Source organism: Heterocephalus glaber, unplaced genomic scaffold, assembly GCF_053883595.1.
Source record: "Heterocephalus glaber isolate CG9 unplaced genomic scaffold, H.glaber_assembly_v1.0 deba00001479, whole genome shotgun sequence".
Classification (NCBI taxonomy): Eukaryota; Metazoa; Chordata; class Mammalia; order Rodentia; family Bathyergidae; genus Heterocephalus; species Heterocephalus glaber.
The window spans coordinates 7,599,742-7,626,556 of NW_028258316.1; the positions used below are offsets into that span (position 1 = coordinate 7,599,742).

Genomic DNA, 26,815 nt, shown 5'->3' on the forward strand with positions numbered 1-26,815 from the left:
CAGACTCCGCCCCCGATGCCGAGGTCCCGCCCCCAGCCCCGAGGCATTGTCGCCGGCGCGCGCACGTCCGTCCGGGGTCGCGCCGGCTGCGCTAGTAGGCCCCGCCCCTGCCCCGCAGACCCCGCCCCCGGCCGCGCGGGTTCGTCTTCCCCCCGGCAGGAGCTGCCGCCGAGGCGCCGCCTCCGCCCCGGGGCCCCGGCTTCCAGCCCGGCTCGCCGGACATGGAGCTCCGCGCGGCGGATCGAGAGGCTCCGGCGTCCCCCGATCTGCCTGCTTGGTTAGGGCCCGGCCCGGGAGGAGGCGGTGGAATCGCTAGGCGGGAGGGAAAAGCCCAAGTCCTGCCGTCCCTGGCTTCTCGGGTCCCGCGGGGAGGGCGGATGGAGGGGTCGCGACCTTGAGTTCGGAGCGCCTCGCTCTGCTTCTACTTCCCCCTGTGCCACGGGGAAGAGTTGGCGCGGGGGCCCCCAAAGGTCGCCTGCAGCTCCTTTGAGGTGCTACACTGCTGCCCGAGGTTGGAGACTTTAAGGGGCTTGGTGCCCAGGGGCCTCTCCCTGATCCCAGCCTGCACCCTCCCCTGCCTCAGTTTCCCCCATATCCTGGGGACCCCCCCCCATCCCTTCCCAGCTCTGATTTTTGGGTCTTAGCAGGTGCCGAGCTGACATCCCTTCCCAGCCCGAGCCCTGGGGACAGCAGCTCCAGGACTGCTGAGGGCCCGTGGCAGCATGAAGGCTCAGGTAAGTGGCACAGAGGGCGGGCGGAGGCCCAGGGGGAACTCTATCTTGCAGCAGTCTGGGACTGATAGTCACACTTTCTGTGGTTTTTTGTTTTTCTCGATGTGGGGGTTCAAGCTCTGGGCCTTGTGGCTGTTGAGCATGTGCTGCTGCTCTGAGCTACGTCCGTGGTCACTTCTGACGCCACTGCCCACAAGAAAGGCAGCTGGCCTCAAGGGTCAGGCCTGCTCTGTGTGACCCCAGGCAGTGGCATCTGCATTTTGGTTTCAGTTCCTTGCTCCCCTCACCAGTAAAATGGAGGTAAGAGGACCAGCAGGTCACGAAGGTGAGGGCTGCCAGTGGGGACTGAAGGTTCAGATCCTGACTGAAGGCTCAGGCCGGGGGCTCCTGGCTTTACTCAGGAGCCCCCTGGCTGTGGGGAGAGACCCAGATGTTGGGAGGTTTGAGCTAGCCTCTTCTCCCCTAGTCAAGGTCTCAGGGTTTGGCCTCTCCTGGGCAGGGGACTAGATGCTAGGCAGAGCCTGAACACTTGGCCTCGAGGAGGAGTCTTTTTTTTAAAGCTGCTGTGGCTTGTTGGCGGAAAAGAAAGGGGGCCCTTGCCAGGATACCCCTGGGGGCTGGGGTGGGGCTGTTTTCCTGCCTGTGGTTTTCAGAGAGCACCAGCTGCTGGTCCCAGAACCCTGGAGCCCAGAGTCACACAGGTGTTGCCTGCCATGTCCCAGCACACAGTAGCAGACCCAGGTCCCAGCACACAGTAGCTGCAAGATCCTGGAAGGCCTGGTGGGGGATGAGGCTGGGCCCAGATTCGAGGGGCGAAGGGCTGCCTAGTACATGTGGCTTTTGGACTGTGGTTTCCAGAGGCGGGAATCCCTGGACAGCAGCTTTCCGATTATGGAAAGGATGGCTGGAAGGATGCTTCCCTTGGGCCCTTCCACCACCTGGGCTCCAGATCATCAGCTCGGGGACAGCCACTGAGTCAGCAGAGGATGGGGATGGAGGTACAGCCGGGGCTGGCATGGGATCTGGTTAAAGCAGACTGTGGATTCCAGGAGCTGCTAAAGGGGGGTGTCTAGACTTGGGAGGCCAGTGTGGCCCCCATGTTCCCCATGACTGTTGTCTCTCAGGGTCGCCTCCTGCTCCTTGTCCTGTGCTCCTTGGTCGTCTCTGCCATCTACATCCTCCTCTGCTGCTTGTCCTGCCTGCCCCCATGCCGGGCCACCTGCCTGGACCACCACCTCCCTGTGGACTCCAGCCCCACCGCGCCGGGGCCCCTGCACTTCAGGGGGTACAGCAGTGTGCCTGATGGGAAGGTGGGTCTGCCAGGGAGCATGGCACCTGGGTGTCTGAGCCCAGGCCTTTTGCATAGAGCATAGAATGCCTGGCTGCCCACGGCCAGGTCATGGGGAGACTGAGGGCCAAGGGACACCGTGGCCGCCATTGAGAGCTGCTATTGGGTGGGAGAGACAGACACCACCATAGCACACAGACGTGTGCCTTGGGTGCATCTTTAGATTTACCGACCCACCCGCCATCTGTGCAGCAAGTGTACACGTGGCACCTGCAGGCTGTGTGGCTTTGTGCTGAGCTGATGGTGATTTTCCTGTTTTGTTTTTTCTCTTTTTTCCTTTGAGATAGGGTTTCACTATGTAGTTCAGGCGGGCCTTGAACTCACTATGTAGCCCAGGCTGCCCTTGAGCCTACAGGGATCCTCCCTCTCAGCCTCCTAAGCACTTAAATTACAGGCATGATGCAGCATGCCCTGATTTTCCTTTTTTTTTGGTATGGGGGATCAAACTCAGGACCTGGTGCTTGCAAGGCAGGCGGCGGAACCACTGAGCTAAATCCCTGGCCCCATGCCGTGATTTTCTTAAGAGAAGTGGGAAATCCAGATTTTGAATGTCAAAGGAGTCTTTTTTATTTTTTCTATTCTGGAGATTTCCTAGGCTGAGGCAGGAGGATTGCAGTAAGTTCAAGGCCAGCCTGAACTACATAGCTCATTCCTGTCCAAAAAACCAAAAAAACAGGGCCTGCTACATCCTCCTTGGCTCAGCCTCCCAGACTGTTGGTATTATAGGTGTACATCACTGTGCTTGGCTAAAAGAGCCAAATTTATGTGTCAGGGGTCAATGCGAAACCTTGAAAGACCTCGTGAAGATGCACATGACACCTCTTGGGGTCCATGGTGACCTAAACAGAACAGCTTGTTGGGCCAGGGATTCAGCTCAGTGGTTTCGCCGCCTGCTGCGCAAGCACAAGCGCAAGGACCCGAGTTCGATCCCTGGTACCAAAAAAAAAAAACCAAAACCAGCTTGTCACTGCAGGCCATACTGGGGGCAAATAAGGAAGTCTTGTTCTTATCACTGGTGTTCGGACAAATGAGCCTCTGTGTGTCCTTACGTCAACATTAGTCAAGTGTGCAATGCCTGCTAGTGGGGCAGGACACTGTCCTTTCTGGACTGGAATCTATGTCCCACGTCTTTGATACACTTTGGCAAACCCGAGTTCCTGGACGGTACAGAGGCCTGGGTCATTTCCTGAACAGGTGTGGCTCATTGGCTGCCTTTGCCCCTTGGGAGATAATGAGATGGCTTCAGGCCCTTGCTGTGCCCAAGGTCTGTACCGCCCACTCCCTGGGCACTTATTTCTTAGTTACTTTTCTTTTTTTCTTTTTTTTGGTACCAGGGATTGAACTTGGGTCCTTGCGCTTGCAAGGCAGGCAGCGGAACCCCTGAGCTAAATCTCCGGCCCTTAGTTACTTTTCTTGTTGCTGAGACAAAATACCTAATGTCCACAGGTTAAAGGAGGAAAGGTTTACTTGGCTCTCAGTTCGTGGGGTGGCATGGCAGAGGGGCATTGCAGAGGAGAAACTGTTTATGGTAGGCAAAAGACAGCAAAAATAAGCCAGCAACAAGCCAGTTTCTGTCGCTTATATCTTTTTTTTTTGGTACTGGGAATCGAACTCGGGACCTTGCGCTTTTGAGGCAGGCAGTGGAACCACTGAGCTAAACCTCAGCCCTGTCCCTTATAGCTTATTCAGGCTGCACCTTAATCCTAGCATTGTACCATGAATCAGTCCTGGGATCACACACTGTACATCCAGCCACCACTGAAAAAGCCCCACCTATGACCACATGAGGCTTTGAGAAAAACGTCTTTTTTTTTTGAGACAGGGTCTTAATCTGTAGTTCAGGTCGGCCTTGAACTCACTATGTAAGCTGGTCTCAAACTCCTGGCAGTCCTCCTGCCTCTGCCTCCTCCTGAGTGTTGGGATCACAGGCAGGCGCCACCACACCCAGTTTAAATGTTTGTTTCTGTAATGCTGGTGAAATACTCGATGTAGGGACTTAGGATTTAGTAACAGACACAGGAGGGATGTGGTTCATGAGGAGGCCTCCGGTGTGAGCATAGGATCAGAGCTTTGTCACCTGCCAGCCTGCCAGGGCAGTAGGGTCAGACCTTGGAGCTGATCTGCTGGCCACGGAGGAGGCCTCTGGGTGTGGTGGATGGGCAGGGGCAGGCAGTGCGAGCTCCCAGCTCCCGCTCTTTCTCTCTGCCTCCCCCTGCAGCCGCTGGTCCGAGAGCCGTGCCACAGCTGTGCCGTGGTGTCCAGCTCCGGCCAGATGCTGGGCTCCGGCCTGGGTGCCCAGATCGATGGTGCCGAGTGCGTCCTTCGCATGAACCAGGCACCCACCATGGGCTTCGAGGCGGATGTGGGCCGGCGCAGCACCCTGCGTGTGATCTCGCACACCAGTGTCCCGCTGCTGCTGCGTAACTACTCGCACTACTTCCAGCAGGCCCGAGACACGCTGTACATGGTGTGGGGCCAGGGCAGGCACATGGACCGTTCACTGGGTGGCCGTACCTACCGCACGCTGCTGCACCTCACACAGATGTACCCGGGGCTGCAGGTCTACACCTTCACTGAGCGCATGATGGCCCACTGCGACCAGATCTTCCAGGACGAGACCGGCAAGAACCGGTGAGCCGGGGCAGCCGCCCCCACCGAGGGCCTCTCATGGGCCGGGGTTGGCGCTGGGGGTCGGCACAGGCCTCGTGTCTGGAGGCCGCTCTGATAGGAGAACCAGTTGTGGTAATAACCGCCGTCTTCCACACCAAGCATTGGAGTAAACGCTCCACATGTCAAATCCTGTTCTCCCTGAAAGAGCCTCAAGTGGTTCAGCCAAAAACGTGGGCTCATGGAGTCAGATGTGGTGGTTTGTGCCTGTAATCCCAGTGCTGTGAGAAGCTGAGACAGGAGGACCACAAGTTCCAGCCCAGCCTGGGCAATTTAGTGAGACCCCATCTCAAAGTTAAAAAAAACAAAAAAGATCTTGAGTTTTGCCCCAACTGCCCTCAGGCCATCCTTTCCTACGTGCACGTGGCTCTTACATTTTCTATGCACGTGGGCGCCATCTTGACCCAATCCACAGTCTTTTCCTGCACCTGGATGCTGTCCCTTCTTCTCCTTGCCACTCCTTGAACTCACAGGATCTTGAATTCGCTGTGTAGACAACTCACGTGGAGCTGTCCTCCTGCCTCAGCCTCCTGAGTGCTGTCATTCTCTTTTCATCCTTCTATTTCCTTGTCTTTGCAGCAGGTGTCACACTCTGACACCATCTTATTTGTATTTGTTACCCAGCAGCTCCCTCCCTTGGGAGTGTTAGCACCTGGTGTGGCAGGTTCAAGGCCAAGACGGGGCCTGGGAGGTTTGAATGAAAGAGCTGCTTGGGCTGGGCCGCCTCGAGCTGAGACCTGGATCCTAGTGGGCCGCCTCGAGCTGAGACCTGGATCCTAGTGGGCCGTGGGACTGGGCTGCCCCTCCCTGTTGCCACCTGTAATTACTCCCATTTCACAGAGGGGTCACAGGCTCAGAGAGGTTAATGGTAAATCTGATGCCCCACAGTGGATGCAGGGTTGGAAGACTCAAAACACTCCCCTACTCTTTTTTTGGGGTCCTGGGGATCCTACCCAGAGGTGCTCTACCACCTAGCTATACCCCAGCCCTTTTTTGTTGTTTTGAGACATGGAGTCACTAAGTTGCCCAGGCTGTTTCTGAACGTGCGCTCCTCCTGTCTCAGCCTCCTGAATAGTTTGGATTACAGGCATGTGCCATCACGCCCATCTGCTCCACCACCCTTATCCACTGTCTCTGTGGCCCCTGCTGTCTCCCAGGCCTGGTTCCTTAGATGAGGAGAGGATCTGGCCAGAGCCCCACCCCAGCATCCCAGGTGCAAAGCCGGGCTTGGTTGAGCCCTGTGGGGGCGGTAGGCACACCTGGTTCTGCAGCTAGCTCCCCTCTTGCCTGCCGTTGGCCTTGGGCGCCCCCAGAAGCCCCTGTGTGTGGCCTTTGGTGTGCAGAGTGTCATGAGTGCGGGGTGTTGGCAGGGCCCGTGACGCGTCCCCATCTCCCCCAGGAGGCAGTCCGGGGCATTTCTCAGCACCGGCTGGTTCACCATGATCCTGGCCCTGGAGCTGTGTGAGGAGATCGTGGTCTATGGGATGGTCAGCGACAGCTACTGCAGGTCAGGTGGCCGCCCACAGGAAGGGAGGGCAGGGGCACCCGGGCCCCTGGCAGGGGATCCAGGAGCTGTGGGGGTTGCATGTGGCAAAGGCGCCAAGCCCAGCCCTGCTGGTGTGGCCCCGGGCTGCCTGCCACCTCCTGGAGCCCCAGTCTCTTTGGGTGTAAAATAGAGAAAAGAATTGAGCTTTCTGAGCTGGGTTCTGTGGCACATGCCTGTAATACCAGCACTTTGAAATTATGCTTTTTTTTTCTCTTCAGTACTTGGAATTGAACTCAGGACCTTGCAATTACAAGGCAGATGTGGTGCCACTGAGCTAAATCCCCAGCCCAGTCCCAGCACTTTGAGACGCAGGAGGATCTCAAGTTTGAGCCAAACTTGGGCAGCTTAGTGAGAGCCTATCTCAAAATAAAAAGAGCTAGGGATGCCAGGGATTTAGTTCAGTGGCACCAAATCTGCCTCGCAAGTGCAAGGTCCTGAGTTCGATCCCTGGTACCACAAAAAAAAAAAAAAAAATCTGGGACTGTAGCTCAGTGTGAAAGCCCTGGGTTCAAGCCTCAGTGACACACACACATACACACAAATTGAGCTTTTTGGGCTGGGGGTGTAGCTAGAGGCCCTAGTTCCTCATTTCCATCCCCAGCTCTGGGGGGAAAAAATTGCACCTTGGGACCTTTCTGAGAAGGTTGTTGAACCAGTTAGAGAGAACAATCTAGGAAAGTCCCTCCCACGTATCAGGGGGATGTGTAGATATTCAACATGTATCCTGACAGAGTAGAAATAACTTTTTACTTTTGTTACTGTTTGAGCATCCTAACATCCAGTTCAGGCAAGAGAGGATATTTTGCAACGCTGTTACATTATTATACTTCAGTGTTACTGTAACCCTGGGGCAGAGGCACCAATATTCAGGGCTCTTCACTTTGGAACTTGTTTCACAGCACCCAGCCCTGGCCAGACTGGTGGCCTGTGGCCTGCTAGGGACCCTGGGCAGCAAGTGGGGCACGCAGGGCTGGCTGCCTCTGTGCATGGGGAGACAGGGCCCAGCTGCCCAAGACCAGGCGGGGTCCACATGGGCACCCAGGGAGTGGTGGGGGGGGAGATGACAGTGTCCCACTGGCCATGTCCCCACCCTGCAGGGAGCGGAGCCACCCCTCAGTGCCTTACCACTACTTCGAGAAGGGCCGGTTGGACGAGTGCCAGATGTACCTGGCCCATGAGCGGGCGCCTCGGAGTGCCCATCGCTTCATCACAGAGAAGGCCGTGTTCTCGCGCTGGGCCAAGAAGAGGCCAATCGTGTTCGCCCACCCATCCTGGAGGGCCGAGTAGCCGCCGTCTGACACCTGCCAGCCACCAGACTTCCACCTGGCCTGCATCTCATCCCAGGCCACCACACTCCACCAAGAGCATTTAATTTATGGCTCTGCCTCCTGCCACATGCCGGGTGGACCTCGGGCTCCTTCCTGCCCCACCCTGGGGACACCCGGAGCCATCTCCAGCCTTATGCGTTGAGGAGGACTGGAGGGGCTTCTTCTCCACTCCAACTCCCTGAGAAATCATGTCTTGATTTGGGGGTTCAGCCCACCCACCACCAGGTCTCTCAAGTGGCCTTTGCCCCTGGGGCCAGTGGCCCCACACACCAGCATCATAACCTGTGCCAGTCCCTGTCCACCCCCTACCCATTCCAGCTGTCTCTGGTGCCAACTTTTCAGGCAGGGGCTCTGGCCAGCGTAGCCAGGATCCTGGGGTTTGTGGGGCTGGGGGGCCTCAGAGCGTGGGCACCACGGCAGTCTCCGGAGCGTACGGGTAAAAGCGTTTTCTGGACACTGTCTGGAGTGGTTGTGTGTCCGAGGCGGGTACTGGGGCTTCCTTTGTGGGACAGTCCCGTAACATATTGACCAGAGGGCTGGCCGAGCCCTGTGGCCCTTCCCAGCCTACCTCCGGTGCACATGCACCCCTCTGCCCCGAAGCCTTCCTGCCAGCCCCACGGCTGCTGCCCCAGGAGATAGGACCGAGTTGGATGCTTCTAGGGACCCCTGCCCTGGACCCCACAGGAACGGAGTCAGGGCCTAGTAGAATGGGGTGGGAAGGGAGGAAATTCCCCCACCCCGCATCGCCTTCCTGGCCCAGGGGTCAAATTCCAAAGAACTTGGCAGTTAAATTCTCTATTAATCTCGAGGTTGGTCACTTTATAGAGAGGAAGGCAGAGGGCAACTCTGTGAGGACATTGCTGGCCCGGAAGTGAGGCCTATGCTGGCCCTGGCTGTGGCCCAGACCTCAGGCCAGAGCTCTCCCATCTCTGAGCTCCATTTTCCTCACCTGTGAAATGGGAAGAGCAGACCCACCATCCAACCACCAGTGTGGCCTCAGTCATGGGAGGCTGAGTCAGGAGGAATCAGACCTGAGAGCTGCGCCGAAGGCCTCAGCCTGCACCAAGGAGGAAGAGCCCCCAGGAGGAGTCCATCCCTTCCCTCCCTCACTGGGAGACTAACGTCAGAGCATGACCTTCTAGGTCTCAGCCTTGTCTGGGCCTCATGTATGACCCGAGCCTTGGGTTTAGCTTCAGGCTCTGCTGTCACCAACTTGAAATGCTTCATCTCCACCCCCCCACTCCCCCCCAGGAACAAGACCTCGAGAATGACATGGCCAGTCATGCTGAGGGCTCTGGGTGACCTGGGGGCACTCCCTCCTGCCCTGCCTTCTCAGGAGACTCCTGGCACTGGCCCAAAGCACTGCCCTTGGGCCAGTGCCAGGGGGGCCCAGGAGGCAGGAGAACCTGGAGTGGGGGGAGCAGGGTGATGCCAGAACCCAGCCTGGGCCCGAACTTGGAGCGATCCTCCTGCCTCAGCCTCCTGAGTGGTGGGATTGTCGGCCATGTCCGGCTGCATGGTTGGCATTTGGTGTGTAGGAGCCATCATTTTAGATGGGATCATCCTCTTTAGCCGGCGCGCCCCTGCCGTGGTGGTGGGCAGCAGGCTCTCTGCTCCAAGTCTCCCTGCTCACGGTCTCCCGTAGGTGTGCAAGGCCAGGAAACTGCAGTCCTGATAGATTTGAATCCCCCTCCCTGGAGGTGGGCACTTCCTCCTCCATCCTCCAGCAAATGCTGGCCCAGCCCTTGGACCCAGCGTACAGAGGCTCCTCTGTCCTGGCCCTGCCCCGGGGTGCAGTGTTTACTGCTGGGCTGGCACAAATACTTGTCTTTCTGGGGTGGCAACCTACAAGGAGGGACCTGCCAGCCACTTCCTCTGGGCACACAAAGATGCACCCTGGCAGGTCTGCCAGCTGCTTTGGGGTCTGCCTAGGGGTCCAGCGGTGAAGCTGCAGATCCCCTCCCCACTTTGAGGCTGCGGGAAGGTAAGTGGTGGGTCGGAGTCACCCTACATCCTGGAGGAGGAGGAGTGCAGCCTCTCCGGGCCTGCTTTCCTGCCCACATCCTGGTCCTTTACCCCTCCATGGACCCTTGAGGTCCACCTGAGCCCAGAGTCCCAGAGGCTCCGTGTTCAGAGTGGCGGCCTCATCTACACATCTATGCAGGGCCAGGCTGCCAGGCGTCCTGGCTGTGCTGAGCTCCGGCCCAGGGCTGCCGCTGTGGATGTGACTGTGCCTCTGTTGGGGAAGAACCACCATGAGGTTTGGGAGCAGTGTTTGTGGGGCCACTTGGTGCCCGGGCCCCGTCTCACTTCCCCAGATGCCCCTCCTGTGGGCTCCTTCTGGGCACCAGAGTCCCCAGGCCTGTTTCCTAGCCAGGCTCTGTGAGGCCCCAGGAGGAGCCTTGGGCCAGCTGTGTGCAGCGCCCCCCCCTCCCCGGCCTTGGCTTTGGCCTCAGATTGGGAGCTGGGTGGTAGACTGGCTTTCTCAGGGCTCTTTCTGGAACCCCGTGGAAGGGGGAAATCACCAAGAGCACAAAGAAGTTTGCTAAGGGGCCAGGGTGTAGCCCCGTGGTAGAGCACTTGCCTAGCATGCACAGGGCCCCGGGTTCCAGCCGCAGCACCAATGCATGCTCCACACACGTTTGCTAAGGGGCAGAAAGTGGGTGTGGGGGGTCACATGCAGCACCCCCGCTCCTGAGGCAGGAAGGGCTGAAGCAGTGCGGGCTCCTCCAGGGCATGGTGTGGGGCCTGAGGGGAGGACCGGTGTTGGACAGGTCAGCGAGGACAACCAGAGCTGCCACGGCCCCCATCCCCCAGTGTCCCCTGGGGCCTGGCCCAGCATTCCCAGGCTTGGGGTATTAATCCTCGCCCTGCCACCTGTGTGTTCGGAGCCTCAGTTTCCCCTGGAACGTTGGGGTAAGAGTGGTTACCCTTGGCAAGGGTTATTTTATGGATTCTGTGGGGTATGTCTGCAAGGTGTTGGTGCAGAAGTGGGCAGCCAACCTGGAGCTCCCCGTCCTCACTTGTGGGGGAGGATCCTGTTCCCAGGGCCCCCAAGGGAAGCCAGGGCTGAGCAGAGCCTCCTGCAGTAGGCCTGGGCCCAGGAACATCACAGGCCTGAGGGGGGAACTCAGGTCCCGCTGTGGTCCCGAGGCTGGGCTGAGGCACCCCCTCTCACTTTTGGGGTTCCACGGCTTGGGTTGGGGAGAAGGGCTGGAGACAGGATGCTTCTACCTTTGGTGCAGCCTCTCACCTGGACCCCTGGGTCAGGGTCATCAGCCCCCCACCCCCCGACTTCCAGCCCCCCATGGTTTTCCATTCTGCAGCAGGGCAGTGTGGCCATGAGCACCTGGATAGGACTGGGCTGAGGCTCAGGAAGTGGTGATCCAGGACACTGGGCAGGCAGGAAGCGCGTGTCTACTCCTGGGGTTTGCCATGCCCCTTCCTGATGGCAGATGCTTTTACAGCTCCAACAATGGACCTTGCCCCACAGCCCTGTCACTGACGTTTGTTTTAATTAAAAACAGAATGTTACTAACTTACCAAAGGAGTACAATGCAAACATCCTAGAAGTTTATAAAGCTTTTAAAAGTTTATACCTGGCAACCACAAGGTCCTGAGTTCGATCCCTGGTGCAAAAAAAAAAAGAAACCTAATAAAAATTTACAAAGTAAAGGTAGCCCCAGCCCTCCCACCCCACCTACCCCCTGCAAGGACACTGTAGCCAGTAGTCCCTGTGGCTTTGTCCTAACATCTACATGTGCATTTACACATACGGTTACTTGCTATGCATAAGTGACTGTATTAAAGAAAAGCCAGATGTGGTGTTGGGAGGCTGAGACAGAAGGATCACTTCGAGTTTGAGGCCAGGCTAGACTACATAGCGAGACTGTCTCAAAAACAAAACGAAAGTAAAAAACAAAGTGAGCAAGGCTGGGGATGCAGCTAGTGGTACAGAACAGCCTCCTTCACTTGGCTTTTAAAACTATTTTTTTAAATTTATTTGGGTTTTTGAGATAAGGTCCCACTATTAGTTCAGGCTGGCCTAGAATTCACAGCAATCATCCTGCTTCAGCCTCCTGAGTGCTGGGATTACAAGCTGGTGTCACCACACCCAGTTTCATACTTTAATCACTGTTACAGATGAAAGCTGTCTCTTGAGAAGTGGGGTACCGCCTGCTGTGCTGCGGCCACACTGTATTGTATAGTCTCCTTCGTCTGCCCACACTGTCCACTGCCATGTCTCTAAGGTCCATCCTGTGAGGGCGGCTCATTCATTTCCCTTACTATATAATTTTCCCCAGTGTGAATGGGCCATCGTGTAAAAAAAAAAAATCCCTTCTGTTGAGAGCTACTTGGCCCATTTCCACATCTGTATTATTTCAAGCAGGGCTGCTAAAGACTTGGACATGTATATTTACAAGGATTTCTCCAGGGTCTATGTACCCAGATCTGGAATGGAAATTTTTACAGTTTCATTTTCCAAGGTAGTTACACAAGATGCAGTTCTATAAACTTGCTTTAAGTATCCTGTAAATGTCCTGCCTACCATATCGACCTGCCTACTTCATTTTAAGAGCTTGCCAGTGGCTTCCCGGTCTAACAATGGCCACTTAAGTTGTTATTTTTCTTTTTTTTTTAGTTGTTATTTTTCAAAGGCACATAAAATGATGTAATGAGTACCCTGGTAATTAAAAGAAATAACATTTTAACTCCTTATTGTCTCTATATTCTAGAAGGAAAAGGAAGTAATGTACAGTGGCCCCTCAAGTGATGACTGGCCTGACATACGAACAACCTGGGTTATGACTGGAATTTTAGTTTTAACTTACCACCAAAGTATTAAATTATGAACCAAATGCCAGCCTCGTGTGCTTCCAGATGGTCTCAGATACAGATTTAACTCTTAAAGAGTTCAGGAGGCAACATGACAACATCCTTTCCTGTGTGGGGTTCATTGAGAAATCCTGGGCCAATGTCTCTCTAAGGACACTGACATCTGCCTATGTACAGGAGAGAGACTTGAAGGCTGTGTAGAGGAGCCTGAGCCTTCAACTGACCAACCTGAGTTACAACCAGCCCTCAACAAATTGAGTGCCTAAGTCAAGGGTCCACTGTATCAAGGTTGTGCAGTTAACCAAGTATGGCTGGCACACACCTGAAAATCCCAGCACTTCGGGAGACTGTGTCAGGAGGATCTCAAATTCAAGCCCAGCCTGGGCAACTTAGTGAGACCCTGTCTCAGTATTCAGTATTTTAAAAAACGACTGCGGTGTAGCTCAGCTCAAAGGTCCGGTTCAGTCCCAGTACAGGAGGAGGGAGGATGGGCAGTTGCAGATGGCAGAGGAGTCTTGAACTCGGACACTGCCCAGGTGACCCCTGTTCAGGGAGCTGGAACCCCGAGCCCAAGGAGAAACCTGCTCGACTGTGTCCAAGCCCAGCGCTCTCTCGGACTGTTTCCCCACCTGGGGTCTCAGTCTCTCTTAGAGAGTTGGGCCAGATTCACGCCACAGGCCCCCCAAGACAGTGGTCTGCTCCGTTGTCACTGCGGGCTGTCCAGAGGCCTGGCGGATGCGCTCCGCTGCCGGAGACCAGGGTCTCCCACCCCTTCCCCCTCGCGGTCCGTCCCCCCATGGGGCGGAGCCACTGGCGTTGGAGGCTCCGCCCTCCTCGCAGGCCCCGGCCAGGCGGTGAGCGGCGGCGCTAGGACCCGCCGGCGGGGCTGCGGCGGCCTGGGCCGAGCGGCGCGACCCCGGCTCCGGTCCCGGCGCCCTGTGAGGGGCCCGGGGCCGCGGGGGGCCGGGCGCTCCCCGGCGGAGGTGAGAGGCGCCGCGCAGGGCGGGCGGGGGAGCTGCCCGGGCTGGGGGGCGCGAGCCGGGGGGGGGCGAGCCGGGCTCGGGGCTCCCCCGGACCCACCTCCGGCCCCAGCACCCCGGGGCCCCGGTGCGCGCCTGCGAGCAATCGCGGGGTTCACCGAGCCCCCCCGCTGCCGACCCCCGGCGAGGACTCCGCACCCGCCGCAGCGCCGCCTCTCTCCACCCTGCTGGGGTGCGGGCGCGGATCCCCCGAGTTGGGGTTCCGCGCGGAGGGGCGCAGGTGTGGCTCGGCACCCCATCCCTGGGAAGACGGAGCCCTCCGCCTCCTCCCGGAGCCCTACTCCCACGTGGCCCGTGGGGGCGTCGCGACCCCGCGGGAGGACTCAGGGTGCAGGGAGAGCGGACCCCGCGCCCCCACCCCAGCCCCGGCACGTCCGCCCCGGCGGGGCTGGGCTCCCCGGCCTGAGCAGCCTCCACCCGCAGGCCTCTCCCTGGGCTCCCTGTCCGGTCCGCTGAGGGGGTCCCGGGAGGCCCTGGAGGCTCAGCCCTTCCGAAGCCCGTCACAGGCTCCCCAGCCCGCCGGGCACGGACCTCCCTAGACCTCAGTCTCCTCTGGGAAACGGGGGTCGGGGCTGCCGGGCATCACCGGGGAACTCAGGCAGTGGGCGATGCTTGGCGTGCGTGGCTCCGTTACGTCCTCCGGTTAGGAAAGAGCCGCAGGGCTGGGGTTCAGAGTGGAGGAGGCCGCAGGGCTGGGGTTCAGAGTGGAGGAAGCCGCCCGGTCTGGACAGCGTGACCACGGGAAGGGGCGCCGCCCGCGGCCCGTGGAGCACTTTCCTGCCCTGGCACCCTAGGCCACATCTGCTCGAAACCCTCCACGACCCTCCGAGTTACCTCCTCTCATTGTTCCCGTTTCGCAGATGAGGAAACTGAGGCTCAGAGAGGTCACATGGCTTGCTCGAGGCCCCCCAGCCAGTAAGTGGTGGAACCGAGGTTCGCGTGGGACCTGGCGTGCTGCACGGACGTGGCTTTCCCGAGCAGGACTGTGGCGGGACGGGGGGCTCGGCTGGGGGTATGGGCTCTAGTGTGGAGCGGGGCCACCGCGGGACTCTGCCTCCTGTCTACGCTCTGTCGGTCTGAGTGCCAGGACAAGCCGCTCCCGCGTCCCCCGAGCCTCAGTTTCCCGTTCTGTGCGGCGGGGACGGATGGGAGCCCGGGGTCTCCCCGACTGGCTGTGAGGGGCCGCCCCTGGAGACACCTGAACCCTGGCGGGGAGAGGGGGGCGCCGCGGGAGGGGCGGGGCCAGGGCTGGCCAATCGGGGCGGGGCGTGTGTGTGCCCGGCTCTGGCCCGAGGTCGTCCGCTATTCCCGGCGCGGGTGTAGGAGTAAACAGCCGCCGGGTCAAGGGGGCGGAGACAGTGGCCGGAGCCAGGCGGCCCCGGGAGGAGGGGACCGGCTGGGACCCCCGCCCCAGTTTCTCCCGGTGCTCGCCGGCCCTTTCTGCCCTCCGGCCTGTGCCTGCTGGAGGCCGGCTGGACGCAAGTGCTCCTGCCTGTTACAGGTGGGGAGGGAAAGTCAGGGAGGAGGCTCTGTGAAGTGGGCCGAGGCCAGGACTGCCCCCCTCAGACGCTGGCCTGTGCCCTTGACTCCCCACTTACTTGTTGAGGGGTGGATTTGCTCAGCCTCCGTGGCTGTGGGGACCCAGTGAGGTCAGTGAGGGGCGCTGCCCACAGAGGGCTCTGGCCTGAGCGGATAAAGGACCCCGGAAGTTCCTGGCCCACCCTAGACGTGGAGGATGAATGGGAGTCAGGCAGGTGTGGGAAGGAGGGCATTCCAGACAGAGGTGTGTAACCCGGAAAGGGGAGAAGGACAGCAGAGAAGCTTGGGGGCCTGTCAGGAATGCTGCTTGATTCTGTGGCCTCAGGGCCAAAGGTTTACAGCAGGGCATGCTGTCACCAGGCTGTCTCTATCTGTAGAGTGGATATGACCCTGAGCCTTAAAGTTCAGGGTGGGCAGAAGAGCTGACAGGGTACAGATCCGGAGCCTTTGACTAACTGGACCCACAGGAGGGAGGCCACGAGGTTATAACCCTTTCTGGTGGTTTCCAGGTGTGACCCTGCATCCCTGTCCCCTGGGCCACTTGCAGGACGCTGGCCCCTCCCTCTCAGGAGACGCCGGCGAGAGATGAGTAGCAGCAAAGTAAGTGCCCTGCCTTTCTTATTCCCCTCTGGGAAATGGGCTCCTTGGGACCTGCATGTGGCCCGGCCACCCTGCCTCTGTCTTCCCTGAGGAGCAGCCAAAGCCCAGGTTGAGCCTTCTTTGGCCACTGAGGGCTCCCACCTCTCTCTGGGCCCCGGTGTCCTCTGTCACCCTAGGCCTGACTGCAGCGTGTGCAGGAGATGGGGTGCGGGGCGGAGGTGGTCAGAGTCAGAGATGATGCAATGTTCCAGTCACCCCAAGAAGTCAGCGTCCCCTTCAGTCCCTCAGTCACTCATTGCTGCTTTCCTGAAGCCCCGCTCCGTGCCTGGCCCTGCGCACCGCTTACCTGGGATCCGTTATGGCTGAGGTCTGGAGGTGGGGTTGGGGGTTGTATCAGTCTGAGTGTCGGGAGAGACTATGCGGTATGTTAAACAGGAAGTTTCATGCCAAGAATTCTCAACAGAAACTGGGCCTTGAAACTCGAAGGAATATAGACAGTCCCTGACTTATGATCATTTGTTTGACTTATTATTATTATTACCGTTATTGTTACGTTGTGGTAATGGTTTCTTTGTTTTGTTTTGTTTGTACCGGGGATCAAACTCAGGATCTTGTGAGGCAGGCACAATGCCACTGAGCTAAATCCCCCGCCCCACTACTGGGTATTGATTTTCTTTCCTTTTTTGTGGTACTGGTGATCAAACTCAGGATCTTGTGCTTCAGAGGCAGGCGAGGTGCCATTGAGCTAAATCCCCAGCCCTGGTTCTGGGTGTTGAACCCAGGGGCTTTGCACTGAGCTATATTCCCAGCCCTTTTTATTTTTTCTTTTCACTTTGAGACAGCGTCTCACTAAGTCACTAGGTTGTCCAGGCTGGGCTTGAGCTTGTGGCTATCTTCCTTTGGCTCCCAGAGTGCTGGGATTACAGCTGTGCACCACCACACTTTTGACTTCTAAACTTTTTTTTTTTTTTTGGTACCGGGGATCGAACTCAGGTCCTTGCACTTTTGAGACAAGTGACAGAACCACTGAGCTAAATCTCTGGCCCTGGGGAGGGGAAGGTGCGGGCCTCTGGGTGCTATGGGCAGTTGACTGCTGCAGGAGCTGGAGGCTGTGAGCGCAGCTAGTCTGTGCTGGAGAAGCCCCGGGAGCTGCAGGGCCTTCAAGCACATCCACTGCAGCCCACACCCTAAGGCTTTTACTGCTATGCTGTCTCTTCAGCGCCCTCTACCGACAAAGCTGAATGTGCAGCTGCCTGGCGAGGGCAGATATTTAAAGGGCCCAGATTAACTTTCACCAAGCGGGCAAAATAGGTGAGCTTGGGGCTGAGAGACAGTGCAGTCCTCCCTTGGTATCTGCAGGGGATTGTCACCTTTAGATTACTTTTTCCCCCTTTCATTACCACTTTCTTTTTTTCTTCTCTTTTTTCTTTCCTTTGTGTGTTACTGGGATTGAACCCAGGGTCTGGCACACACTAGGCAAGGACTCTGCCACTGGGCTACATCCCAGCCCTTTTTATTTTTAATTTTGAAAAACAGTCTCACTAAATTATCCAGGGTGGGCTTACCCTTGAAATCTTCCTGCCTCAGCCCCTGAATAGCTGGGATTACAGGCCTGCGCCATGACACCCAGCTTCTAGATTACTTATGTACCTAATACAAGGTCAATGCTATGTAAATAGCTTTGGGACTGTTTTATCTAGGGAATAATGACAGGGAAAAAGGCCTATGCATGTTCAGTAGAGATACAACCATTGCAGGTTGTGCCTACTTTATTGGCCCATGGTTTTTTGAATCCTGAATACGGAACCTGCAGGTATGGCCTGTAATCCCAGCACTCTGGGAGGCTGAGCCAGGAGGACTGCAAGTTCAAGCCAGCCAGGGAAACTTAGTGAGACCCTGTCTCAAAATAAAAAATAAATAAATAAAAATGGATGGGGATGTAGCTGAGTGGGAAGGCCCTGGCAGGTGCAGAGGACCAACTGTTTGCTGATAACTTACCAGGAAGACCTGGCCCCTCACCTAGGCATCTCGAATGTCTCTGGGTAGCTTTTTAGCTGTAGCTGGAGGGAATCCTGACACATGCTTCCAATCTGGTCAGGCAGTCCCTCCCTGGAACCCTCTTTTTTGTTGTTTTAATTTTCTGGCTTTTGGTTCTTTGAGACAGAGTCTTGCTATGTAGTCCAGGCTGGCCTTGAAGTCACTATGTAACCCAGACTGGTCTCGAACTTGGGGCAATCCTCCTGCCTCAGCCTCCTGAGTGTTGGGATTACAGGCATGTGTACCCCTGGGATCTGGGGTGCAAGGCTGGCCCAGTCCCAGTCCTCAGAGCTCCTGCTGGGATTGGAGGGCTGGCAGTGTGAGCACACCGTGGTCAGTACTGTGCTGGGGATCCCAGAGGGCTGGTGTGGAGCGTGCAGCAAGAGGCATGGGCACGGTGGAGCCCGGCGGGTGCCTGGACCCTCACAGACTCCCCCCTCTCCAGGAGCAGCGGTCAGCAGTGTTCGTGATCCTCTTTGCCCTCATCACCATCCTCATCCTCTACAGCTCCAACAGTGCCAATGAGGTCTTCCATTACGGCTCCCTTCGGGGCCGAGGGTACCGGCCCAACCTCAAGAAGTGGAGCCTCACCGATGGCTTCGTCCCCATCCTGGGGAACAAGGTAGCACAGACACCTTGGGGGGCCCCAGGGAGCCGCTGGTGGCTGATCCCCCCTATTGCCCACCAGTACTGCTTCCTTCTCCTCCTCCTCTTATTCCCTCTACACCCTCCCTGTGTCTGCAATCCCAGCACTCAGGAGGCTGAGGTAGGTGGATCACCATGAGTTCTAGGCCAGCCTGGGCTACATAGTGAGTTCAAGGTCAGCCTCAACTACTCAGTGAGACCCTGTCTCAACAAAACAACACACGAGAAAGGAAAGGGTGAACCCCAGGAGTCAAGGCCTCTTGCTCGCTGTGACCTTGGATAAGTGCCCAGCCACTCCCTGGTCCTCAGGTCTCTCCAGGCCCCACCATCTCCGGAGTCAGAACTCCCTTGGACGTGTATCTCTGACTTCCACGGATCTCTAGGGAGTCCATGGGGGTCTGGGAACAGGACACTAGGGTGCTGGACAACTCTGAAGCAGTAATGATAGCTGCCCTCCAGCAGGTGCCTGCTATGTGCTGATAACCAGCGATCCTCAGGTGAATCCTGGCAGGCCAGCATTACTGCCTCCCGTGAAGAGATGGGGTAACCAAGGCTCAGAAAGGGGAAGCCACTTGTCCAAGGCCACACAGCATGGGAGAGGTGGAGCCAGAGGACTTCCCTAACCCCTGCCAAGGGGTAGCTTGCTCAAAAGTTGTTTGTGGCTTCCTGATGATGGTCAGGTCATTCCTGTGGACTTCTTTGCTTATCCACGCCATGACATTCAGGCTGTATTTCTGGAGTTCAACCACAGTGCCGCTCTCCCCACTCAATGATCCTCCTTAAATTTTCCCAGGGCCTTTCCACATCCAGCGAGAGCCCTGGCTCTGTCCTTCCTATTATTAATTCCCCGATCCCCGCTGCTGGCTTCTGGTTCTCAGCTCCACCTTTATTTCTACCTATCTTTGTGCTTCTGGTTCCTCCTGACCTGATTACTTTCCGGGTGAGGCCTTTCTCATCCTTCCCATGTCCACTCAGAGAGGCCTCTCTGATGACCTTTCTAAAGAAGCCTGTGTTCCTGTTCCAGTTGCTTTGACCCTGTTTTGTTTTGTCTTGTCTTTTTTTCCCTAGCATGTATTACTTATGTTCACTGTATGGCTCCCCAACTGAAGATTCTATTTTTTTTTTTAATGATACTGGGGATTGAACCCATGGTCTTTGCATTGAGCTATATCCTCAGCCCTTTTTTATTTTTTGAGATGGGGTCTCATTAAGTCACTAAGTTGCCCAGGTTGGGCTCAAACTTCTAATCCTCCTGCCTCAGGCTTCCCTAATGCTGAGATTACAGACATGCACCAAGATGGCTGGCCTGACTGTAAGTTTTTGGTTTTTTTGTTGTCGGGGATCAAACATCAAACTCAGGACCTTGGGCTTGCCAGTCAGGCGCTGAGCTACATTCCCCAGCCCCTTCTTTTGGTTTTTTGAGACACAGTCTCACTGAGTTTAAGGCTGGCTTTGAACCCAGCCTGGCCTAGAATTCCTGGTGATCCTCCTGCCTCCGCTTCCTGAATGCTCAGATTACAGGTGTGCGCCACCGCTTCTGGCCGGCTGTAAGATTCTTGAGAGCAGAAGCTGGGTGTCCCTCTGTCCTCAGTACCTGGCCATTAATCTGCCTGTTAGAAATACTTGTAGAAGGTGGCCTTCCTTTCACTAGCCTTACAACGGGCGGACTGATTTGTGGCTGCTAGTGGCCCGGTTGTACAGGGCACACAAGACTGGACTCAGAGTGGCTGTGATAGTGTTGAGCTGTCTTGTCCTCCTGCCCCCCAGACGCTACCCTCCCGGTGCCACCAGTGTGTGATTGTCACCAGCTCCAGCCATCTGCTGGGCACCAAACTGGGCCCTGAGATTGAGCGGGCAGAGTGCACGATCCGCATGAACGACGCGCCCACCACGGGCTACTCGGCCGATGTGGGCAACAAAACCACCTTCCGCGTGGTGGCCCACTCCAGTGTGTTCCGGGTGCTGCGGAGGCCCCAGGAGTTTGTCAACCGGACCCCCGAAACCGTGTTCATCTTCTGGGGTCCCCCGAGCAAGATGCAGAAGCCGCAGGGCAGCCTGTTGCGCGTCATCCAGCGGGCAGGCCTGGCGTTCCCCAACATGGAGGCCTACGCCGTCTCTCCCGCCCGCATGCAACAGTTCGACGACCTCTTCCGGGGTGAGACGGGAAAGGACAGGTACCAGCCTCCCGCCTGCGCACTCGCCATGGCCCGCCCACAGGGCCTGTTGCTCCCCGCATGCGCTGCTCCAAGTGGGTGGTTCTTGCCACGCCCTGGGCAGGTTTCCCAGGCGAGTTCTCCAGTCCTGCTCTTAACAGGGTCATCTCCATTGGGTTCTGCATGGCCTCATCTCCAGAGCTTCCTCCCAGCATGCCTTGGTCTGAGGGAAAAGTATCCCAGCATGCTCTACTCTAAGGTTACATAGCCGCTCCTAGCATCTTTCTACGAGAGCTCCTAAGGCAAAAATTATTCCAAGCATGCCTTGTTTTAAGCACACATTGTTCCTAGCATGCTGTAGTCTCAGGATACCTCATTCCCAGCATGCTTTTCTCTGACTACTCTCCCTAGAAAACCTAGATTATCGCCTTCCATAAATATAATGTGACCCACATAGGTAATTTAAAAATTCACAGCAGCCACATTAAAAAAGTAAAAAAGAAAGAACCCAAACCAGGTACACTTAATTTTAATATATTTTATTTAACCCAATATGTTTAACATATAGCTCCAGTCTGTGTTTTGTTACATTTGTACCTAAATATTTAAAAATTTTGGAGTTGCTTAAAAGATTTTTTTGTTTTGTTTTGGTACTGGGGATCGAACTCAGGACCTTGTGCTTGCAAGGCAGGTGCAGGGCCATTGAGCTAAATCCAGGCCCTTAAAAGATGTTTTTTTTAATGTTGGAGGCTTCTCAGTTCTTTGTTGTTAGTGTGTAGAAATACGATTGGTGTTTGTGTTGGCCTTCTAACTGCTAAACTCACTTGTTGGTTCTAGCAGATTTTTTTTTTGTAGATTCTTTGGGATTTTCTATGCAGATAATTATATTTTATGCAAATAAGGATAGTTTTATTTTTTTCTTTTCAATTTGTGCCTTTATTTTCTTTTCTCTTGCCTTGTTGGACTGGCTAGGATTTCCAATACAATGTTAATTGAGTTACAAGTGGTGAAAGTAGACCCCTTATCTTGTCTTAGTCTTAGGGAGAAAATGTTCAATTTCTCCTTTTTAAATTTTTTTTAAAATTTCAGTTTTTCCTCATTAAATCTGCTATTACCTGTAGGGTTTTTGGTAGCTGTTGTTTATCAGGTTGAGGAAGGTCTCTTACTAGTTTGCTGAGAGTTTTTACCACTACTGGGTATTAAATTTTATAATTTTTTTCTGTAGCAATTGATATGATTAATGTAATTTTTCTTAAGGTTACTAACAAGTGCATTATATTGGTTGATTTTTGAATCAGCCTTGGATTTCTGGAATAAACTTTACTTGCTTGTGGTGTATATTGCTGGATATAATTTGTTAATATTTTGTTGAGATGTTTGTATATGTGTTCATAAGACATACATTGGTCTGTAGGGTTTTGTTTTTGTGGTGCTGGTACTGAACCCAGGCCTTCTGCATCCTAGGCAAGCACTCAGGATCATGTTGGCCTCGGAAAATGAGTTAAGCAATGTTCCTTCTTTTATTTTTGGGAAGAGACTGTGTAGAATTGGTGTTATTTCTTTTTACATGTTTGGTAGAGTTTGCTAGTGAAACTGTCGGGCCCTAGAGTGTTCTTTTTCAAAGAAGGTTTTGTTTTGTATTTTTAGTGCTGGGATTGAATCCAGGGCCTCAAACATGGTAAACTACATTCCCAGGACCAGAGGGTCTTTAAGGATGAATGTAATTTCCATTTTGTTTTTGTCTTTTTGTTTTTTGAGACAAGGTCTTGCTATATACTTCAGCCTGGTCTTAAACTCACTATGTAGTCCAGGCTGGCCTTGCACTTTCTGCAATCCTCCTGTCTCAGCTTCCTGAGTACTGAGATTACAAGTGTGCACCACCATGCCTGGCTTCCAACTTCATTAATAGTGAGAGGATATTCAGGCTACCTGTTTTATCTTGGGTAGTTTGTGACTTTTAAAGAATTGACCCATTTTCTCTAAGTTGTCAAATTTATGTATGTGGTGGTTTATGGAATTTTCTTACTATCCTTTTAATGTCTACTAGGTATGTGGTGATTTCCTCTCTTATTTCAGATATTGGTAATTTGTGTTATTTTTCTTTTTCTTTGTCAGTCTTGCTAGAGATTTGTCTTTTCTAAAGAAATCTTTTTGGTGAATCACCTTCCACCAAATATATGCAAAGTATTTTCAGTTTAAAATGAAATCAGTATAAAAAATATAAATAACACAGGTTATATTCCTTTTTCATACTGTCCGAGAAATCCATTGTACAGTGGACCCTTGACTTACGAACTCAATTCATTCCCGAGGGCTGGCTGGTTCCCAACTCAAGTTGGCTAATGAAGACTCAGACTCCTCTACACAGCCTTCAGAATCTCTCCGTATAGAGGCAGGTTTCAGTGTCCTTAGATACTGGCCCAGTATTTCCCAATTAACCCTACACAGGAAATGTTGTCATGTTCCTTCCAGAATTCTTTTAAAGGTTAAATCTGTATCTGAGACCATCTGGAAGCACATGTGGCTGGCATTGAAGTCAGAAGTCAAAACTCTGGCCATAAGTTAAAACTAAAATTCCTGTCATAACCCAAGTTGTTCATATGTCAGGCCAGTCATCACTTGAGGGTCCATTGTATATTTGGTCCCTCTTACCCACACGTCAGGTACTCAGTAACCACACAGAGCTGGTGGCTGCCATAGAGGAAGACCAGCCACTGTTTCCAGCCTTGCTCCGAGCCGTGGTCACTCTAGCATGACCTTCTCTGATTACGGTTCCCTAAGGGGTTTTCTCCTAGTGTAGGCAAAGCTGCTTTCAGCATGCTCTGCATTCACAGTCACTCCCAGCCTGCCCAGCTGTGACCAGTGTTCCCAGGAGTTTATTCCCAGCATCCCCAGGTCCCACTCATTCCCTTCAAGGCACTTGCTCTGTGGCCCTCACCTCTGCCTGACAAGCCCACTGCCAGCCCACAAGCTTCCACAACTCCTGTGGGAATGGGCTGGGGCCTCCAAGGGCGGGTTGGAAGTTTCTGGAAACCCCATGCAGGCTGACCATTGCTCCCTGCACATTTGTCCCTTCATAGTGACTCCTCTCTGCCCCCAGGGAAAAGTCCCATTCGTGGTTGAGTACGGGCTGGTTTACCATGGTGATTGCGGTGGAGTTGTGTGACCACGTGCACGTCTATGGCATGGTCCCCCCTGACTACTGCAGGTGAGCGCTCCAGGGAAAACAAATAGGTGTTGGCAGCAGGATTTGAGAACCTTGCTTTTTTTTTTTGGTACTGGGGATTGAACTTGGGTCCTTGCACCACTGAGCTAAATCCCCGGCCCCAAGAACCTTGCTTTTGTGGAGTTGAAACTGCCTTGCAGAGGCCAAGGATCCTGAGATTGTTCCAAGCTCAGCCAGAGTTTCTTTATTAATAATAATTATAGGACAAGCTCTCTGGCAGACAGGTACACTTACTGGGTGCTGATCATGTCCCATGATTGCATATGTTTATTACTTTGCACCTCACGGCGGCCCAAAGGGATAGCTGCTATCATTCTCCCCATTTTATAGGTGCAGAACACTGAGGCAGATGCTTTCTGAGTGGCCTGAGGTCTCATAAATATCAAGGTCTGGGCCCAGGCTGCAGAGCCTATGGGCTTTTTGTTTTTTCGGGTTTTTTATTTGGTTTTGTAGTATTGGGATTGAACCTAGGAACTTTGCATTGAGCTATCCCCAGCTACGTTTTAGTTTTCATTTGGAGACAGGGTCTTGTGAAGGCTCCAAATTACCCAGGGTGGGTTCCACCTTTTGGTCCTCCTCTTGCCTCCACCTCCCAGAGTGCTAGGATGACAGGTGTGCATCACCATGTCTGGTTAGAGCCTGAGGTTATTACCATTACCCTGCCCTGCTGCCCTCTTGGGGAAAGGGAACGTCTCCACTGCATTAATCAAAAATGTTGGATGGATACAATCTAGTCTGCCCTATAGCCATCTTACAGATGGGAAGGGCAGGGATTTCCCCCACTGAGGTCCCATGGCAGGTGAGGGGCTGAAAGGGAAGGGTCCCCCCTGGTGCCCACCCTGCCCTGACGCCCACATCTGCTGTGCCCCAGCCAGCGGCCCCGTCTGCAACGCATGCCCTACCACTACTATGAGCCCAAGGGGCCAGACGAGTGTGTCACCTACATTCAGAACGAACACAGCCGCAAGGGCAACCACCACCGCTTCATCACTGAGAAGAGAGTCTTCTCGTCGTGGGCCCAGCTGTACGGCATCACCTTCTCCCACCCCTCCTGGACCTAGGTCATCCTGCCTGAGAAACCTGAGGGACACAGAAGTGGCTCTGGGCTCAGCCACCCGAGCACAAGCCAGCTTCTCACCAATGGAGGCTGGCAGAGTGTCTCCCAGCCAATCAGGGGCTTGATGAGGGTATATCCTCCAGCCAATCAGAGTGCCTGGGGATATCTCTTGGCCAATCAGGGATTTGGGATTCTATGTGGTTCATCAGGGGTGTCAGGTCTTTCTTGTCGAGTCAGGGTCTGAGCATAGTCAATCAGGGTACAGGGGTCTTTCTGAGTCAGTCTGAGGCTAAGGACCTGTCCTTTCCCATGAGGCCTTGGTTCAGAGGCCCAGGAATGGACCCCAAATCACTCCCTACTCAGCTGGGACTATGGGGTCCTTCGCAAGGAGCTGTGAATATGGTGTTGGGCCCCCAGTTCCTCCATCACAGGGAGACAGTGTGGGCAGGTGCTGTCTGGAGGTGAGGCCAGAGAATCGGGGGGGGTGTAGTGGAGCTGTGAGGAGGCCCAACAGGTAGGAGGCTGGGATCCAGGTCTCGGCTGAGTGACTTTGGACCAAGCCCTCCCCATTTCCGGGCACCCTTCTGCCCACATCAGGTTCTACTGTGGTGTCTGAGACCCTCCCGCCTCCCCCACCCAGCACCCTGTTGACCCCAACATGGGAACCCCAACCTCTGCCCCTTGCTGAGGGGCTCAGAGGCTCGGGGGACCTGGGGTGCACGTCTCCACCTCCTGGAGAACCTTAGGGTATTTTTGTGCAAACTCCCCAGGGTTGGGGGACACCGAGAGGAATAGGACAAACCTCAGCTTGTTTTCTTGGCCTCTCAGCCCAGCTGCCATTAGCTTGGCTCTGCAAGGGCCAGGCCTCCTTTTTCTACCCTCCGGCAGAAGAGGTCCCCACCTGTTGGAGGAGACTTTGGGGCTGAGAAAGGGGATCCCAGCACACTGGGATCCCATGTGGCCTTTGTCTGGCAATGTCGAGGGCTTCTGGGGTCTCCCCCGAGCAGGCCTTGGGATGGCTGTCACCTGGGCTCTGTCCCCTCAAGAAGGCACTTTACTAAAGCTGGCGCTGCGTGGGGTTCATTTCCCCCCACTTTTCCAGAGCTTGGAAGGGCAGGGCTTCTGGGAGGAGACTGTGGAGTGGAAGGAATCAACAGCGGAAGCCAGCTGCAAGCCATTGCCCATTAGGGTGACACAGGGCAGTGACAGGCCCAGAATTGGTTTTGTAATGATTTGTACAGGAATAAACACACCTAAGCTCCAGCTCTGTATCCTGTGTCTCCCCTCTCTATGTCCCAGCTGGGAGTGTGCTCAGAATCGTGCCTACACTTCCCGGCTGGAAGCCTGCCAAGAGGTGGCCGATGAGTCTGGGGTCCAGCCCGACCCTGGGAGAGTCAAGTTGCCTCTGAGAGCCCCAGTTCCCTCATGGACAAGTGAGACCAGACAGTGCCCTCGAGGAGCTCAGGCTAAGGGGCACACCAGGAGTCCCTACAGAGTTGGAGGAGGCTGTCTGGGCCACAGAAAGCAGCTATAGAGAAAAGGAAGGAGAAGACAAGGGCAGTGAGCAGAGAGGCAGAGGAAGGTGGCAGGCGGTCCAGCACAGAGGTCAGCTAGGGCCTGGGCCCTGAAGGCCAGGGACATTGCCTGCCAGACCTGCAGGAGGAAGCGGGGGGGGGGGGCGCTGCAGCCTTGCAGGGGTGTGGGGAGTGGGACGTGTGCAGCCAGCCTCTTCGCTCAAGGGCTCTTTATTCCAGGTTGGCAGCAGGCAAGGGTCCCTGACTCTGGAGAGTACAACCTGTTTTGGCAGATAAGATGGGCTGGGATCAAGACCTAACAAAGGGTGACTGTGTGTGACAAGGGTAGGCAGCCTGCTGGCATCTCTCAGGGGCTGCTGGGGGACAGAAAGAGCTGCCCTGGGCAGCAGGCCAGCCAGGACGGTGGGCTGCGAGGGACAGGAGGCAAGAGGGGCCCCTTGCACTTGTCTCATGCTTCACAAGGTCCCTAGTAAGTACTCGACATATTAGGTGTGGCTGAGAGGGGGAAATGTCAGGTGGGAGGAAAG

At 55.2% G+C, this 26,815-nt stretch overlaps 2 protein-coding genes across 16 annotated transcripts; both read left to right on the plus strand.

Annotated features, from left to right (window-relative positions):
* The first annotated feature begins 133 nt into the window (after positions 1-133).
* Positions 134-8,074, plus strand: St6galnac4 (ST6 N-acetylgalactosaminide alpha-2,6-sialyltransferase 4). 3 transcript variants are annotated; one of them, XM_013073914.3, is made up of 6 exons: positions 138-277; positions 648-734; positions 1,856-2,041; positions 4,298-4,710; positions 6,146-6,253; positions 7,390-8,074. In XM_013073914.3, the coding sequence occupies exons 2-6, from the start codon at positions 723-725 to the stop codon at positions 7,577-7,579; spliced, it is 909 nt and encodes a 302-aa protein (XP_012929368.1). In that variant the 5' UTR covers positions 138-277; positions 648-722; the 3' UTR covers positions 7,580-8,074. The 3 variants fall into 3 exon arrangements, with proteins under 3 accessions (XP_021117653.1, XP_012929368.1, XP_021117652.1); XM_021261993.2 differs by having other exon boundaries at positions 146-277; positions 645-734; XM_021261994.2 differs by lacking the exon at positions 6,146-6,253 and having other exon boundaries at positions 134-277.
* Positions 8,075-9,448: 1,374 nt separating this feature from the next.
* On the plus strand, positions 9,449-26,016 carry St6galnac6 (ST6 N-acetylgalactosaminide alpha-2,6-sialyltransferase 6). Of its 13 annotated transcripts, none has more exons than XR_015439840.1 (9): positions 13,303-13,439; positions 14,357-14,411; positions 15,545-15,635; positions 18,118-18,294; positions 20,085-20,472; positions 22,783-22,862; positions 23,571-23,678; positions 24,027-24,083; positions 24,572-24,699. XR_015439840.1 is itself a non-coding variant. In XM_087183155.1 (8 exons), the coding sequence occupies exons 2-7, from the start codon at positions 14,386-14,388 to the stop codon at positions 24,073-24,075; spliced, it is 858 nt and encodes a 285-aa protein (XP_087039281.1). In that variant the 5' UTR covers positions 13,303-13,439; positions 14,357-14,385; the 3' UTR covers positions 24,076-24,083; positions 24,568-26,016. The 13 variants fall into 13 exon arrangements, 11 of the variants coding, with proteins under 11 accessions (XP_087039280.1, XP_087039281.1, XP_087039283.1 ...); XR_015439839.1 differs by having other exon boundaries at positions 24,568-24,698; XM_087183155.1 differs by lacking the exon at positions 22,783-22,862 and having other exon boundaries at positions 20,085-20,491; positions 24,568-26,016.
* Positions 26,017-26,815: the final 799 nt, after the last annotated feature.

What these genes read in the sequence shown, in the direction of transcription:
- St6galnac4 (XM_013073914.3), top strand. An exon ending in GCAGTGTGCCTGATGGGAAG is followed by an intron (nt 2,042 to 4,297) that starts GTGGGTCTGCCA and finishes CTCCCCCTGCAG; the next exon opens with CCGCTGGTCCGAGAGCCGTG. An exon ending in GTCAGCGACAGCTACTGCAG is followed by an intron (nt 6,254 to 7,389) that starts GTCAGGTGGCCG and finishes CCCACCCTGCAG; the next exon opens with GGAGCGGAGCCACCCCTCAG.
- St6galnac6 (XM_087183149.1), top strand. Translation starts at nt 14,386, where the DNA reads ATGGCTTGCTCGAGGCCCCCCAGCCA. An exon ending in TGCTCGAGGCCCCCCAGCCA is followed by an intron (nt 14,412 to 15,544) that starts GTAAGTGGTGGA and finishes GGTGGTTTCCAG; the next exon opens with GTGTGACCCTGCATCCCTGT. An exon ending in GGTGAGACGGGAAAGGACAG is followed by an intron (nt 20,492 to 23,570) that starts GTACCAGCCTCC and finishes CTCTGCCCCCAG; the next exon opens with GGAAAAGTCCCATTCGTGGT.